At 39.4% G+C, this 18,162-nt stretch overlaps 1 protein-coding gene across 1 annotated transcript in view; it reads left to right on the top strand.

Annotated features, from left to right (window-relative positions):
* utrn (utrophin) overlaps window positions 1–17,445 on the top strand; it is a gene marked incomplete in the record, with an annotated part of 237,395 nt that extends 219,950 nt beyond the window's left edge. The window contains 6 exon segments of the mRNA XM_037685869.1: window positions 6,138–6,299; window positions 8,187–8,424; window positions 10,945–11,020; window positions 11,217–11,300; window positions 14,144–14,169; window positions 16,357–17,445. Of these exon segments, the coding sequence (XP_037541797.1) occupies window positions 6,138–6,299; window positions 8,187–8,424; window positions 10,945–11,020; window positions 11,217–11,300; window positions 14,144–14,169; window positions 16,357–16,365 (595 nt within the window).
* Between the last annotated feature and the right edge of the window lie 717 nt (window positions 17,446–18,162).

Raw genomic sequence — 18,162 nt, 5'->3', positions numbered from 1 at the left:
AAAAACGTACGGAAGAAAAATGGATCACAATAGTGTGAATGCTTCATAAACATTCACACTATTGTTGCTCCTCAAGAAGGCTGCACCACATGTTTAAACCAATCCTTCATGTGCTTTTCTTGCCACATGCAACGTCTTATCCTAATCACCCATCCATAAATAATTGTGTGTAATTCCTCTGACTCCTCTTTGTGTTACTTTTATGATTTGAACCATGTTTAGACAAAACAGCTATTTTTAAGCTCAGTTTTACCCAAAAAAAAATTAAAAAAAATGCCCCAGCAGGGAACACATACTGTCTCATACATTTTGTAAGAGTCTCCTCAAACACACAGCTGGGATCAGATGTGAGATTATTTATAAATGGAGGTTGGTAGCATTTTTTTTTTTCTCTTTTACGCACAAACTAAAAATAGCCTTGAGTAAAGTTTCAGATCTAAAGTACCAGACTTGATTGAATCAGTCCACTCAGATTCACATCTTTTAAAAGAATAGTTTATGTCTTCCTCTGATTGCCTTTAAATTAGTTTCTTTACATTTTGTTCTGTCTCTACAATCATCTGTTGACATGTGAGAGTGCACGTGTTCACAGAAATTATTACCATGCTTGAAGGCAGCTTCTAAATTTATGGAAATGAGCATTGTTTTGCACGGGCGGGTGCGTTTGCCAATTACATGCATGTTTGACTTTTGGCTCATCTTTTCTGATTGTTCAAATCCTGCCAACGCTGATCTGGTCTCGCTGCGTTTCGTGCAGTAATACCAGTCATTTATGAGCGTATGCACGCGAACCCTCGTGGCCTCGATCCTTCTGTCAATTTTTTGTTTTTCGTTGCTTTTATCAAAAAGGGAATCTTTAATTAGCAAATGAGTATTTTCTCTGACCCCCAGCTAAAGCACAGTGTTTTCATTAGCGTCTTGGTTATCGCTGTTTCTTCTTTCATATCGTTCTCTTTGTCCTTCATGTTATTTCTAGAAGCCCCTTAGAAACTACCTCAGTGCCATCCTCTCATCTTCTTTGTTCTGCCTTTCATCACTTTTGATAGTGGTTTAATCAGGTTTTACCTTCGGTGTTCATTTAAAACACAATGTAAGTTTAAACGCCTGGCCTCTTCGCTCGTTCCTGAAATTGCTGAACACACAAAGAGCGGTGTTTTGGCTTAATGCTATTTTCATCATCTCCTAAGTTTACCCCATATTCTTGGCTTTCTTTTTATTCCTGCTTTCCTGTGTTTTTTTTTTAATGTCCGTTTTTTTTCTTTTCTTTTGAGCTTATTCTAGGCAACTGATAAAGCAGTTCAGCTTAAGGTGAGCTCTTTTCTTTGTGATAGCTGGAAATGAAAGCTGGAAACTATTGTTGTTGGGTTAAAACTTTACAAAGTCCCCTCAGGCACCCACCCTCACCAAGCACAACACTATAAACTTGCAGCTATAGCTTATACAGCTTATAGCCTCACCATTATTTACATTTAATTCGTCTCGTCCTCCCTCCTCTTGCTCCCTTCCAGCATCATTTCTCTCAGATTCTTGTTCTGACTCCAGTATTTTCTCCGTCACTATCTCCTAGGTGAAGGTTTTCATACATCCCTACCTCCTACTGTTCCCATTTTCACTTATAATGATCCCCTCATGCTGTCGTCTGGATTCTCCTGCCTGTCCCCGAGTTACCATGAACCCGCCTAATTGGTTACTCCGTGTTTACAGGACGCTCCATCCCTAACCCCCAGAAAACGACACTGGCACCAGTTCTCAGGCTTTCTCTCCAGGAGCCTTTTTTCATCATCCTTGTTTGTTTTGTCAGGGCATATTGCAGAATAAAAGATTTGTGTGTTAGGATTTCTTCTTGTTGCAGCAGCAGCTGTGTAACAATCTTAACTTTCTATCTCTGTTTTCTTTGTCATTCTAAATCTAGACTTTCAGAATTTCAGTATTTTATGGAATATAAAGGCTAGATCTTTTAAAATGGCAGTAGATGTCAAATAAAGTTTAGAACATTTTTAAAAAAGCAAGAAACTACTGGAAAAAAAACCCCAAAATGGGTTAAAAAATATATGTTTTTTTTGTCTAAAAAGTAATTTTACAACTGTGCTGCACATAATTTAAGCAAAAGTACACAAACAATTGAGTAGGCCTTTTGAAAAACTGCTCTGAACTCTTATCACACTAAGGCAAAAAGTTCAACGAGTTCATAAAAGTTATTTTTTTATAGCCAAGCCAGAAAATCTCCCTGAACATGAGTCAAGTGAAAGTTTTTATTTTTTAAGTCTACTTTTCTTTAAACCATTTGTTTTGGTCATTACTGTAATATCCTCACACATCATTGCTCCAACACTGTAAGAGTGATACTATGTTTAGTACAATATATTAAACAATTGAAATATTTAACAAGAAAAACAAGCAGTCATGTTCAAAATCAAAACTGGTGTTTATCACATCTATTTTTGAAAGAAACCCAAAGTGAATACTGGAATAATTGCACCGTGTCCAGATTAAATTATCCTGCTGCTTTCTGGGCAGTGATGAATTATAACTTGTGCTCAAGTGTTCTCTCTTTAGTGCATCTCTGATTAAAATGGCTTGTAATGTTTTTATATTATTGTCTTGTCTGTTCCTGTGGTGTTGTACAATTTGCATCTAAACTACTGATTTTATTAGTAAAGCAAGACCATAATAGTACAACTACTGACAATAAATGAAGGAGAAAACGCAAGCTTTTATATACTGGTGTTTAGGGATGCACGATTTTTTGCCTATATGCGATATGTTAAAACTAATTTGGCAGATAACCGATACCAATATTTTTCCCCCCTAGACCTACTTACAGAGACTACATATCTTTCTCTGCTGTGGAATTAAAATACTACATTATTCTGCATGGTCTTTGTCAATTTGACCTGCTACCAAGTGCAGATGCCAAAAAGGGTGCTGAAAATGATGCAACACTTCAACTTGGATTATGTTTAATGTCAAATTTATTCATGACATTTACTCTAACACAATAACAACACTCGAACTGTGCAAATTTGTAAATTTTCACAAATTTAAACAGCGCACGTGACGTTATAAATAATGTGTTAGCGCAGCAGGCATCCTTGTCACTGGGTTGTCATACAAAAACAGCACCTTTTATTTATATACATATATATATATATACACACACACACACACACATATAAACAGCACCTTTTATATCGGTGAGTTATTTTGATGGAATGGCCGATGTCCGATATTTAACTTTATCGCCAATATCGGTCGATACGGATACCATGCAGATAATATTGTGCATCCTTACTAGTGTCCTTTGAAATCAGTAATTAATGTATGGAAGGTAGCATTAAAGAATTGTTCATTAAGATGTCTTTAAAAGGTCAGGAAAACAGCTGGAACACCGTTCCAACACGTAGAGCTACAACACTGCCAAAGTTTTTCAACCAAACTTTATTTCAACTTGTCAAACTTGCTGTCAGAAGAGTTCCTTTTAACGGATGAATATATCATTTGAAAAGTCAGCCATCTTTTTTCCCTTTAAGTGTGGTTGTCAAGTGTTGGTGTCGACGGCGAGCTGTGCTTCAGAATGAAGCTGACAGCTGGGCTTCACTAGGACCTGCCTTTATCATTTAGACGACACATAAAAAGACGTCCAGCTGAATGCTCATACCGCAGCGTGTCAGCAGCCGTTTCTCCCTCTTTCCTTCCACATCTTTTCATCTGTCTGCCAACCTCTGTCTCTGCCCTGCTCCCAACATCTCCGAGTTCTCACTTGTTTCTGTGAGCAAACAGCACAGACTGACATCTGTGTCCCACTAGGGAACGTGTAGAGTTTGGTGTAGCAGTCAAGCCATAGTTAAACATCTTAAATATCAAATTAGTTCAACTTAGTTATTAGTTCATTTAAATTCGAATTAATCAAATTAGTTCAAATCGACTTCATTTTGCCGCACCGCCCCAGCAAAATGCAGCTAATTTGACCATTGAAGTGCATTTATGAAGTAAAAGTTCAACTGAGACACACCTTTGCTATAATGTCGAGCAAACAAATAATTGTTTTTAGGTGGTCATCTCTAACTAGAATAATCACTGTGAAAAACCATATCATGTTGCTGCTGATCTGTTTCATGTTGCTGCTGATCTGTTTCAATGTTGATGTGTTCATGCGTGCACATCTGCTCACAGACTCATGTTCATGTTTGTGCTGATGTTCAATGTTTTATGTTATGAGTGCTTAGTGTATATTTAGTTGATGTTTTTCTTAGTTCATATCTTAGATGTTATTACTGTTTTTCTTATACATTTTATTGTTGGATGTAACTGGGACCCTGTGTACATAATTTCGCTCCACCACATGTACCACATGAGGTGCGAATGACAATAAAGAAACTCTGACTCTGACTCTGACTCTGACTCTGATCTTGTTAAATTTCGAAGAAATGCACAGTGAGTCCTACCGTGCACATGCTTACTTCTGTGTATTAGCTTTTGAAAATGCAGCTGATTTGACTGTCAAAGTGCATTTATTAAGGAGAAGTTAGACTGAAACACACATTTACTATAATTATGAGCAAACAAATAATTGTTTTTAAGTGTTACTCTTGTTAAAGTCCTCTCGTGCACGCTCCCGCGGCCGCCATTTGGCAGCCAATCGATTTTTGGCACAACACCGGCCCACATTTCCGGGTTGTGAGCGGTGACGCATAATAGATGTGATGTATACGGCAAAGCGACATTTTTATGCATTTTTCCACTTTATTAGATGTATTTGGACTGATGCAACTTATAGGGCGGTGCGACGTGCACGGCGGAAAATACGGTAATCATCAGCATGACTATATTTTGTCCAAGCTGAAGGCCCTGCTCTAATGGTCATGGTTCACCACTGTAACGTCTAAACTTGTATTAAAGTAGAATGTTCTGCATGTGCCTCATAATATTAGACATAAAACCGAAATGAAAACAACATTGCTATCATTTAAACATTTGTGTGTGTGTTATCTTCAGATGATAATCAATTCTGAAATTGTGATTAAAATTTGAGCCTCAAATTTTGTTGTTTTCTAAGTTTCCTAATGTTTCACAGAAAACCACAGAGTTTGAAAATGCATGTGAATATTTTTGCCAGCCTCACATTGGGTCTTGTAGTCAGAAATGTGCACCAACAGGAGGAACGGCACTCCTTTTGGAGAAATGCAGGTCAATAACTTTTGAAGAAAATAAGGATTTTTCTTTAAATTCAATTTATCGATCATTGTTTTTTTTAGAATAGAAAAGGAAAACAATGAGTGGGTTTTAGACATTAACTAAATATGCCAAGGTAAAACTTAATAAAAATACTTTGTTTAAAAAAAAAGTCATGTAATTCAAAATCTATGGGGTTAGCTTATAAAATATTGTTCATGTAGATAGTTATGAAATCCTTTGATTTAACTAACCTGTCCTGATGCCTTGATAATTAAGTTATTTTAAAAGTTAAAAACACTACACTGATTTATTTTCACTGTCAGCTGTCCACAATGGAAATATTTAACTTGTCTGTCTAATTTCAGTTTGTTTTTGTTTTGTTTTTTTAAAAAAGCTCTGTTCGTCCTTTCGCCAATCTGTCTCCTTTTAGTTCCCAGCTTTTGACATGTTGTACCAGTTGAATCTAAAATTATTACCACTTCAAACTCATGCATGCAAAGGGCCAAGCTGTGTTTTATTTCAAACATTTATGTCTGTTTTAAATGTGCTGGTTCAAAAAAACAAAAAAAAAGCTGGCATCAGTGTTCACTAAGGACCGTAAAACAAAACTGATTTATTCTAATTTCCTAAAAATAAATGTTTAAATAGGCAAGAAGAGTGACACTGATGCAAACTAACTCAAACATAGTGACTTGGATTAATACAACTCCAGTGCTGTCTGGAAAATTATCATCTTGGCACCAGTGTCATTACCAGTTTGTATGTTTGTGTTCGTGATGGTAGTATAATTAACAAGACTTTCATTCAGCAGAGACGAGTTTGACACAGCAGTTCTTTAGCTTTAACTCATTCAAGTCCATTGTTTAACTGCTGCTCTCTAATTCAACAGACGGTGAGTGAACTAACTGACAGGGACACCGTGTCTGAGTCCTCGCTCATCACTTTTTCTGCACTTTTAACAGGGATGACGAGCACGCCCTGATTATTCAGTACTGCCAGACGCTGGGAGGAGAGAGCTCCCCATGCAGCCAGCCCCAGAGTCCTACTCAGATACTACAGGCTGTGGAGAGGGAGGAGCGAGGCGAGTTGGAGCGCATCATTGCTCGTCTCGAGGAGGAGCAGAGGTAAAAAAAAGCTTTGGATATGAGAAGTGTAAAATGTTCTGTGTGTGTTTGGTTTACTTTTTAAAGATGAATTGTCATGGCTCATTGGATATTTAGAACGACTCGGTGCCAAGTAATATTTCAAACTGCACTAACGTCTGTTTTATGGAGTGGTATTTTGAAACATTTAGAGTTCTTTATCTTGCCATGCTTTTTATTTAAATTTAAACAATATAATTTCAGTACAGTAGTCCCTCCTTTATTGTGGGGGTTACGTTCCGGACCCCCCGGGCAATAAGTGAAAATTCACAAAGTAGCAACTTTATATTTATTTTAGTATTTATAAATATTTTAAGGCTTTATAAACCCTTCCCACATACTTGCAATGTTCTAAACTCAAACCTACTAATTTTAACAACATGTGTATATGTAGCTACTAAATTTTACTCACCAAATCGGCAGAACATCAGCGACTTGGTTCCGTTTCAGCGGACCTACCCTACCGGATCTGGTCGGTTCTCTGGCTCGTGGTAGAGCAGAGGCCGGACCTACGGCAGCACGTCCCTGCTCGGAAGTCCTTGTGGGCTGGCTAGCAGCTCTCAGGTTCATCGTTGGGTCTAGAGATCTGGTTCTGCTCCGGTTCTGTGCAGCCCTTGAGTACCGAAACGCATTTTGGTGGGGGGCCAGACCTTTGGGTGGCCGGCGCAGGACCAGTGGTCCGATTGAGCGGTCCGATAAAGAGAAGAAAAAAGTCCTGGTGAATTCCAGAGGGAGCGCCTGACCTACGGCAGCGCATCCCCTGCTCAGAAGCCCTAGTAGGCTGGCTAGCAGCTCTCCGGTTTGCCGTGGGTTTGGGGGTCTGGTTCTGGTCCGGTTCCATGTGGCTCTCCGAATTCGCTGGGCACCGAAGTCACTGTAAAGGACCAAACTTTTTCAGATCAGATCAAAACTTTCCCTCTACGTATTTCTGCAGAAGGCAACGGGGCTTCTGGGCAGGGCACTGTTGGCTTCTGGGAAATGTAGTCCTTGTGAGTGGCAATACAGTGTAGGCTTATTAAGAGAAAACTACAAAATGGTGACGCCTGCCTGAAGTATTTAATTTTTTAAACTTTTTACAGTACTGTATCCAGTACTGTCCCAATCATGTGAGTAATATTAAAGTTGACAATCGTGTATCGTATACATTTTTTTTTACCTTGTGTTCAATCTTATTTTGAAAAACTGCAAAAGAACGAGTTTGCGAAAGTCAAACCGTGAAGTAGCGAGGGACTACTGTATATGCAATTATAGTTTAGTGCACACTATGCTTCAAATACACATTTCCCATAATGCTTGCATCTCAAACGTCAATTCTTTTTCCATTATATAAAAAAACCCTCAGAGAAAGAAGGGCTGCAAAATCTATTGTTGTTGTGGAGATGCTTTTTGCAGAGCCAGTAGCTCGACTGGAGTGATTTAACACTGATTCCACACATACACCGACGCTCTGGGAGAGCTGGGAGAGCTTTACTGCCAGGCTCATAAATGCCAACTTAAGCAAAGCACTGCAGCTTATGCTTCTGCACTGAGATGGAGAGGCTGAGGAGGGAGGAAGGCAAGAGATTTGGAGGGGAGGGCCCTTTGTGTTTGTCTACCCACATCAATAGGAATTAACTGAGAAAGCAGAAAGCAGAGGTAAACTCGAGAAGGATTTTTGGTGGAACCTAACTGTAAGTGTTCAGGATGAGGCTGTTTCATAAATAATTATGCTTCTAATGGATATTTGTAATATTTAACAATGGAAAATAAAGCTGGAAATGAAGATTCTTGCTCATTGTGTGTTCTGGTGGTGGTGAAAAGGGATTTCCCTGATCTTCAGTGTGCTGTGTTTGTTGGTTTGGCACTTGTGTCTAATCTAAACTCTCCCAGGATGCTGCAGAGGGAGTATGAGCAGCTGAAGGAGCAGCATGGTCAGAGAGGGGGCCCTGCTGGAAGCCCATGGGAGTCGGAGAGCCCCTCTGCTCACCCCAACGAGGCTGATCTCCTAGCTGAAGCCAAGCTGCTGCGGCAGCACAAAGGCCGACTGGAGGCCCGCATGCACATCCTGGAGGAACACAACAAGCAGCTGGAGTCGCAGCTTCACCGCCTTCGACAGCTTCTGCACCAGGTTTCAGCATTTAATTCAGTTTATTTTTATTAGTGTCAGTTCTTAACAACAGTTGTCCCAACTAATGACTTTGTTAGGTAGATTATGAGATATCAGATAGTAGCATAGTGTAATTAGTTGCGTATCCTGGGAAGCTTGCAAATATTTGTTGAATCTTCACTTGTTCGCAATTCTCCATCTTGAACATTGGCAACAGTGGAAGGTAACAACTTCCGTTTAGCAGGAAGAAACCTCCAGCAGAACGAGGCTCAAAATAAGCAGCCATCTGCATTGACTAACTGCGATTTGAGGACAAGAAAGAGACAAACACAGAAGGACTGGTCCAGGTCTAGTTTCTACAGGAGTAAAAAAACTATTGTATTTTTTGTATACCAACGAAACAAAAACAGCTAAAACAGGAACATGTCTGTTGGTTTATGTTATGAACTTAGCAGATGTTTAAAGCCATTCAACATTTTATTTTATTTAATTCATTTATTCATTCATTTAAAAGAAACAAAACAAATTCATCAAAAAGAAAACATTGAATGAAAAGAGTGCAGAAAGAAGAAAAATCTTATATCTGCCCCTTATTTAAAAATATAAAATAACTTTAAACAATCACTTAAATTAATCACTTTAATATCCACTTTAAAGCTAGAAATAAATAATTTAAAAAAGTGTTTTGTGTTAGCAGAATTTAATTCTAACTTTAAAACTTATCCAACATTAATAAAACTTACCTCAAGTTGCCTTTTTAGACATGCATGCATATATTTGTACAAAATGTACTAGAGAGGAAATTATTACAGCCTCATATAAAATCGATGATGAGGATATCGGAACTGGATCAGTATCAGACAATATTTAGATTTAGGGATCGGATCGGAAGTTAAAAATGTGGATCGGTGCATCCCTACTGATAAGACAGAAATGCCTCACATAACGATGTGAGCTTCACTACCTCCGCCATTACAGCTATCTTGTTAGTTTGTTTGTCAGAGGTTAGCTGGGTTACATTTCCAGGTGGGCGGAGTGACCTTACGGTTCACGTCATGTCAGTCGTGCAGGGCACACAACCAGGCCTCAGTTCTATAAAGCTTGTAACTCCACACACTCCAGACATTTTAGAATTGATTAATTCTCCCGGATGGGAAGCAAAACGTCTTCAGCTTCAGAAAAGTCCAGTTGTTTTTATTTTTAACCTTTTGTAATGTGGTCAGATTATACTCCAGCAGTCTACGCCTATAGCAGCATAACTAAGGGATAGTTCAGGAAACTCAATCCAACCCTAACTATAGGATTTATCAAAGAGGAACATCTTTAATCTAATCTTACAAGTAGACAAACTGTCAGCGTCACGGACCGTAATTGGAAATTGGTTCCACAATAGAGGAAAGTTCAGCCTGAATGTTTTAGAAACTCTAGGAGCCACAAGTAAACCTGCAGTCAGAGTAGAACTCCTGTGAAGCATTAAAGCAAAGTGTCTGAGAGACATAAAAATGCATGAACAGCTACCTCTGTGCACAAATACATCCCCTCACTAACAACTTGTGTCGTTTGACATCCGAGTCCTCGGAGACCCAACGATATATGTCAGCATGTCTTTCCATCAGCTGCAGGGAGCTGCTGACAAGCGCCAGAGAAGAATAAAGAAAAAGTCAACCAGGTTTGATGGAGTGCGTTAAATTTACACTCTCAGAGGCCAAACAAAATCCTGACCTCAGCTGTTCAGAGATTTGCCGAGAGATAACAGTTGTTGCTTTGGGATGTCTCCGATGCTGTAGCCTTTATTTGCGCTCGGAGCAGCAGGAGGCGAAGACAACAACACTAGAGAGGAAGAAACGTTTTTGTTTTATTTTTGCTGAAAAGCTCAAAGGAATGTAAGAGCTTGTCTTGAACGTTACCAAACAGTTGAGCATTAGAAAATCACTTTTTACATAAGATCACTGTCCGGACTTGGGATGAATTCAAAGTGTTTATATTCTGTGTCTGACTTTGTGTAAAACAATTTGAACCCAAAATGCACCTCTACATGTTCTCACTGAAATTAACTTCTTTAAAAACTTGCTTATGTCAGCCCATTGCTGTTTGATTTGTATAGTTTGTCGTCTTTCTTCAACTGCTTTGAGCAAATACTTCCTTTAATATAAAAGGAGAGCTATTAAACTTTTATATTGTTGCATTCAATTTGAGCACAATAACAATTGCCAAATGTTTTGGCTGAGTTTCATAACTTTCATTTTAATCCTTTAGATTAGAGGCTTGGAATTTATTTTACTGTTGCTGTCAGACAAATATCCTCCCAGGGGTTTGAATAGGAATCATGGTGTATCTTTTTATTCTCAGTTTGCCGTGTTGGCAGGGCTTTGATGTACAAATGACAGCCGCCTCAAAATGCCTTCCCCCGTGCATTCTTTTCTTTTCTTTTCCTGTCCTGCTGCGAAACAAGTTTTCAAGTTGTCAAGAATTTGCCAGGCAGAATAATGACGTTATATTGACTGAGTTTTTTTTCTTGTTTGTGATTTTCTTCCGTCTCAGCCGGAGGTGGACCCGAGGGTAAACGGAGCGTCCTCTCCCACTGTACAAGACAGAGGACCGCTTAATGAATACTCAGGTGAGACACAACCTCCTGGAGACACACACACACACTCGGTGTCTGTCCTCGCGATTAACTCGCCTACATTTAACAGCTTTTACACGGAAGGGCCAATCACTGCGCGCCAAACGAGAAACTTGTTGCGCTTTGTGGAAGCGTGATGGATTGTGTCCGGCATCAGTAAATCAGCCTCTCTGTGCCTGTGTGTGTTCAGATGAGCTGCTGGACCCTCACAACAGCAGCTCTGACCTGGCAGCTGTAATGGAGCAGATTAACAACTCCTTCCCTGCATGCAGTCGTAAGTTTCCTGCTCCTCCTCCTCCTGCCGCCGTGTCCTCCCAGCCTCAGCATGTTTGTGTTTCGCCACAGAGGAGGACTGTTGCATCTGTCGCTGTTCTCACGCCCCTCGTTTTGTGTGTTAAAGTACCATGCAGCATTTTCAGATCCTAGTCTAACAGATCCGGCATATCCTCACGACTAAAGAACTAAAACGGCAAAAAAAACATTCACACTTTTTGTTTAAAACTTCAGTTACTAATTATTAATACTTTGACCCACAAAATATTCAGAGTATTGCTGGTTAAAGTTTACAAATACAGCTGATAAGAATCCAAGTTGAGCGTCATCGACTGTTTTTTTCTGCTAATTTTTAGCCATTTATGTTTTGATCTTTTTGTAACAGTTGAGGCTAAACATGATGCGATCAATCGTTTTTAAAGTTTCATAGTTCTCAAGAACTCTGCTCGACTCAAACGTGGTTCTGATCCCATGTTTGGGAATAAATGGTTAATTTGTTTTCTAACAAATCAACAAATTATTTGATTATTGATTTGCATAATAATTTATGTCTAACATGGTAGGTGTATTAAAGGTTAAAAAAAAAAGTGCAATTTTTTTTCTGGCTTAAAACCCAACAAAGTTCAGTCAGGTCATCTGGATGGTTTCTTTTTTTGATGAGACGTTTCGCCCTTCATCTAAAGGACTTCATCAGTCCGAGGAGCCACAACAAACTCAGTCCTGCAAGCATCACCCTCACATAGTGCGTCAACCAGTTTGCTGGTGATAAAATGTCAGCACGACGGCTCAGTGGTTAGCACTGTTGCCTCACAGCAAAAAGGTTGTGGGTTCAACCCCCGGTTGGAACTGAGGTCTTTCTGTGTGGAGTTTGCATGTTCTTCTCATGCTTGTGTGGGTTTTCTCAATGGGATTTGCCTGGTTAAATAAAGGTTAATAAATAAAGATAGTTTCTGGAGTCCACTTTCTCCCCATCGACTCCTCTGAGGCAGCCATGGCCAAAGTGGTTCAAAACATCAAAGTTCATGCTCAATAATCCACGTACAAAATCCTGGGACCGAGTTTTTTGTGACTCCTCAGACTGATGAAGTCCTTTGGATGAAGGAGGAAATGTCTCAACAAAAAAAGAAACCATCCAGATGACCTGACCTGTTGGATTTTTTACCTGGATTATTGAGCATGAACTTTGACATAAAAGCAAAAATTAGAAACCTCGTTTAAATCTTATTTTATTTTACTGCAACATTTTTGTTTCCATCTTGATAAAAAAACAAAAATGACTTCTGTTGACATCAGACCCTTCAAAATAAAGCAGTACTTTGAATTTCTCTGCACTAAAGTTTAACTTTATTCAAGTATTTATCAGTGATGTTAAAATGTTATGGCATTTTGTTGAGTCTGAGTCATCTTGTTTGTCTTATTCAAATAAATGTCTTGAGAAAATCTAAACGCAGCTCTTTACAAAATAATTAGAGCTGACAGTTAATATTGATTAAATGATTTCTGCTTATAAAACACAACATCCATGTTTCTTTCTTTATCCAGTAAATTTTAATTTAGCCTTTATTTATCCAGGTTAGTCTCATTGAGCCACGAGAACTCATTTTCAAGAGAGACCTGTTTAGGGAGCACATGGTGGGGGTTAAGGGCCTTGCTCATAGGCCCAGGGTGGGGCGAATGCTGTTGTAGCATTCTACAGGTGACGCATATGGTGCGTCATATGGTGTGAGAAGAGGTTTCACATGATCTTTTATCTTGCAAATATATACTGGTGAAGATTCTCAGTCATCCAGGACATGATGAATTCAAAAAAACGTTCAATACAAAAACAACTGGACTTCTTCTTTTTCTGTTACAAATAAAGTCCAGTTGTTTTTGTATTGAATGTTTTTTGCATTCTTGCAAATATAATTTATAGCTCTTAAGGTAGCCGCCTACCAAACACGTGTGTATGACAACACGGACCGAATCCAGTTGTCATGGTGACAACAAATTTGTGTTTTCTTTGTTTTGACGTTCACACAAGACGCACAACACTAATGCCTGCTTCTTCCGGCTGTGTGATAAGCTATTAATGACGGAGAAAATAAAAAAGTGCATGATTTAAAGTTGCACTGGTGCATGTAGATGTAAAATTAGGCCAAGCTTAAATGAACTGTTGCAAAATCCAACAGAAAGTCTGAAGACTGGAGTCCTGCTCCATCTTTTTACTTCTGGTTCTTAATCTGAGGTTGGTCCTTCAAATAAAAGCACAAATATTTTGTATTGTAGCAACAAACGAAGAGGAAATGTTGGCAGTTGAGAAATAATGATCCCCCCCCCCCCGTCTCCATTCATTCACGAGTTCATGTTGTCATTCATCTTCATGTGTTGAATGTGTGGCGGCAGCCATGACCATGTTTTAAATGTTTATATTTTAAATTTACAATGTGATGACATGGAAGCTGTGATTCTAAAGCAAAGGCTTTAAAGGAACTATTATTACTTTAATTCGTTTGCTCTCCTCTCATCAAGACGCTCATTACTCGCAGTAGCTGAGTTTAAAGTATTACGCACCTTCGGGGCTGCTGATCAAACCGAACGCGTCAACAATAAATGCTCAAATATTGAACTGCTGACTTTAGAGTTGAAACTCCCAACGAGGGCTTTAGATAAAAATCCATTCTAATCTCACAGTTGCTTCAGCGTCATCACGCTCGGGTTGCTGCACCGCTCCGAGGCAGAGCGGCGCAGAGCTGAGTGTGTGTGCATGGAAGTGTAGACGACGCCCACAGGCTGATGGTTTAACGTAAACGTGCAGGCACAGACGAACAGAAAGTTTAAAGTGTTTTGTTTTGTCTTCCGCAGCCTCAAGCCTCTCGTCGAGACCACAGGTAAGACCCGGTTTTTCCACACTGTCGCACATAAATTCCACTGTTAGCAGCTTGTTTCTTCTCCTTTCTGTAAGTTTAGTCTGATATCTGTGTCAGTAATTTCTAAAGATTGGTGGAGATTGGACAAACATTATGTTTCAGAGGAGATTTACAGGAGCTGCCACAAACAGCAGCGTCCTCCATGCAGCCTTCACCTGAACACATCAGATGGTTTGAGAGAAAGAGCTGGCTAATGGATCCCAGGGGAGGTCCATTAGTGCCTCGTCTCTTCTCCCAGTCTGAGGCCGAGGTGCATTTTAGGACAAAGGGAATGTGAAAGCTGACTCCTTTTAATTATTAAAGCTTAGTTTATACTTGATCAAGGCGTAAGTCAGCGGATCTGTCATTACTTATGTTCAGACGTCTTTGTCTCTTGTCGAGAAGACACGGGGGATAAATCATGATTCCTCCCATTGTAGCACACGTCGCGCTCAAAGCTAAGATTATTAACACAAGCAGTGATAGCAGGATATTATTTTTATTTAACCTTTATACAAGAAGTCTCGTTGAGTCCCGAGGACTCATTTTCAAGAGAGAGCTGTTTTTAGTGAGAGCAGATGGTGGGGGTTAAGAGCCTTGCTCAAGGGCCCAGCAAATGAGGGTGGAGGCAGGTGTGGGCGTTTCACCTTTTCCAACCAAATTTGATGTTTTCGGTCCAGGGAGTCGAACTGGTGACCTTCCGATCACAGGCCCACCTTCTCTAACCCACATTAGTGCTCTAATGTTCGAAAAAGTATAACCAACGACACAATTGATTTTAGTTTTCGTAAGACAATCCCTCGCTACTTCGCGGTTCGTTTTTGGTGGACTCGTTCTATCGCGGTTTTTCAAAATAAGATTGGACATGACACACAATTGGCTGATTGATTGATGAGCTGCACGATGGGCATGGAATTTTTATTTAAAATAAATTATTTAGTACCTGCTGCACCTTTGTGCAGCCCACACCTGAAGGAGAAGCTTCTCCTGCAGCGTGCCATGTCTCTGCTCTGCAGCGGAGAAGTGGGCGTGGCCAAGAGCTGAAATCATGACATTCTGTGCTCTTTGTGTGTTGTGTGTTATATGTTCGATAACATTTGTGGCCATGATTAATTTATCTGACCAGCAGGAAACCCTGAATACTCTGTTCCTGACATAAAATCAGATCTTTCTGGTAACGAGCCGAGCCACCAGCAATGTGTGTAACAAAGTCCTCTAACACAGGAGCTGAACACATGCCTAACATTAATTGTGTAATTAATAACCTGCTAGAATTAATTATTCATTGCTGCTTAACTATCAGACGCAGGTCTTTTCTTGCCTGTATGACGGTGCACAAAGTGATCAGTCCAGAGAACAATTACCAATCAGTCCTCCCTTTCTTCTCTTCCTGCTGCTTGAGTTAAAACTCAGTGAAGCACACGCAAAGAAGTTAAACAATAAAGATGTGAATATTTTACTGACTTCGTAATCAGCTGAGGTGCACTGAAGAGAAAACCAAAGGGACAGGCTGAGTCAGCTGTGCAGCTATCACCGTAAAAAAAGTACAGCAGACGGATATTTTAATTAGCAGGCATTACTGGTCTGCAGGTGAGGTTAGAAAAGACACAGAGGCGCACTGGAGCGACTGGTTTCTATTGCTAGTCTTACATTTGTCTTCCAACATCAGAATTAATTTTAAGGTGGAAAAAAAATCCATCTATCCAAGGGAGTGGTGGCACAGAGGTTAGAGCTTTGAATAAATAATAAATAAAAGTGGTAAATTACAAGTGGCACGTTAATTCTTTACATTTATTGTCTTTGAACCATATATCAGGCTTTTCGTTAGTTTGCTTTCCGTCTTTTTTTTTATAGGGTTTAAAGTTCGGTGTTTTAGGAGAATGTATGAGGTCATCCCTTCCAATCCTCCTCGCTGCTCCTAAAGAGCTTAAACTGGTTGTCCATGAGTCCATTTATCATTCTTTTCTTTTTTTTTCTACCCTGTTCTATGTTGATGAGGACAAATAAAACAAGCTGACATGATGCAACTTTTACTGGGTGCATTTGTCCCTGCAGTTCAGTTCACCTTGTATTGACAAATGATTTACTTCTTGTTTTGGAATGTAAAACTTTTATTTGTCTTGTCCGTCTTGACAGTTCTTGTTCTGCTTTTTGTTTGTGTTTTTTCAGGTGATGTAAGGACCAGTATCAGATGATGGATTGTGTTTGCACACGTAAAATGCACCGCCCTTCCCAAACAACAAGAATCTGTCCTGAAATCCCAAAGACGCACAGGAGTAAAAAAAAAAAACGGAACAGATTTCACCACCTTGTCTCGTACTATGCAACTGTAGATGTCCGTTTTTGTTTCCTTTAGATTTCCAGACGTGCGGTTAAAATATGGTTTCAAATGAATCGTTTTTGACTTCTGCCTTCAAATGAAAATCAAACGTTACAATTTTTATCATTCCACTGCTATCATCTGTTTTTGAGCATTATTTGACAAACGTTCGAGCATTTAGGGAGTGGGACACAGTTTGTAAAAAAAAAATTAAAATAAAAAAACAAGAGAGTTTAGAAATTGTACAGTCACTTTTGAAATCTGTCCTGTAGCATGCTTGATGTCAGGTTCCCCTTTAAAGCATCAAACTTTAACCCCTTCTGTGCCTAAAACAGTCCATTCCAACAGTGGAAGATGAAGAAGACAGCAGATGAATTAAATCGAGATTGTGTGTAAAGATTATATAGATTTAAAACTGAATTTGTCCTGGTTTGTAAGAGGCCCGTCATCCTTGTGTAGAGAAGATTAGTTTTTTCAAGGTATTTGTTGAGAAATCAGAGTAAAGCCATGATTGCCTTGCTACCTCAGACTCATAGACACGGTTTAGGTTTATTAGTTGTGATCATTGACAGTCCGGTTTAGCATTTGCAGCTGTAGCTTACTGTATTCGTGCACACTGCAATGAGGAGTTACCAAGTGAAGAAACTTTAACACAGTTGGCCTGCTGAAGCTATTCTCCCACCACGAGCGTCACTTCGTTCGTCGTTTGTTTTTTTCCCACTGGCCTTTCGAGCACTGGTCCCTCACTGTGTCGTCATTGTGCTTTTTACGCTGTCCTGTAAAACCCGTGAGACTGAGCAACACTACGATAACCTCCAGCTGTAGCGTAATGATGTGGATGATTTTAACAGTTACACTCATGGTGAACCTTTAACCGTGGCAGAACTGTGTCGCTTCTCCTGAGGTATGTAAAATAGATTGACCACACTACATGTAATATGGGTACCTTGTTTTATTCTAAATAAAAAAAAAAGGTTTTATAAAAATGAAAATCTGTTTTATTGATTTATTTTTGTTCTCCGATATGCTAGCATCGACATTAATATTTTATCCAATTCTAAAAACATCTGTGTAAAATGTAAAGAAAGCAAAAATGCAATGATTTGCAAATCTTAACAATATGCCAAAAAAAAAATACAGTTGTTCCTCGTTTATTGCGGGAGAGTTATGTTCCGGGCCACCACCCACCCCCGCAATAAGTGAAAAACTGCAAAGTAGAAATGACATACCAAAACAGTTCGGTCAACTAATAAATTTAAATCAACTAAACTAAAGCTAAATTTTAAGTTGAGTGAGTACTACTGCTTTTTTTACTCACCAGCTCTGCAGAACACAACAGCTCAGTTCCAGTCCGGCTCAGTTCCAGTTCGTCAGACCTACCCAGCCTTGGTCCGGTTCTGATCCGCTCTCTGCATCCACTGAGTGCTGAAGTCACTATGAATACTGTAAGGACCAAACTTTTTTTGATCGGATCAAAACTTTTCCCTCCTTTTCAGCAGAAAGCAACTTTGCTTTCTGGGTAATGTAGTCCTTTAGATTGGCAATACAATGTAGGTTTAAGAGAAAACTACAAAATTCCGGTAAGTTTTATTTTACTTTTTGGTCGTGTACAATCTTACAGTACTCTACTGTACTTTGAAAAACAGTGAAAGAGC

The sequence above is a fragment of the Nematolebias whitei genome, chromosome 12 (assembly GCF_014905685.2).
Source record: "Nematolebias whitei isolate Nwh7 chromosome 12, NemWhi1, whole genome shotgun sequence".
NCBI lineage: Eukaryota > Metazoa > Chordata > Actinopteri > Cyprinodontiformes > Rivulidae > Nematolebias > Nematolebias whitei.
The sequence above is the reverse complement of the archived record's forward strand: the minus strand, read 5'-3'. Positions and strand labels throughout refer to the sequence as shown.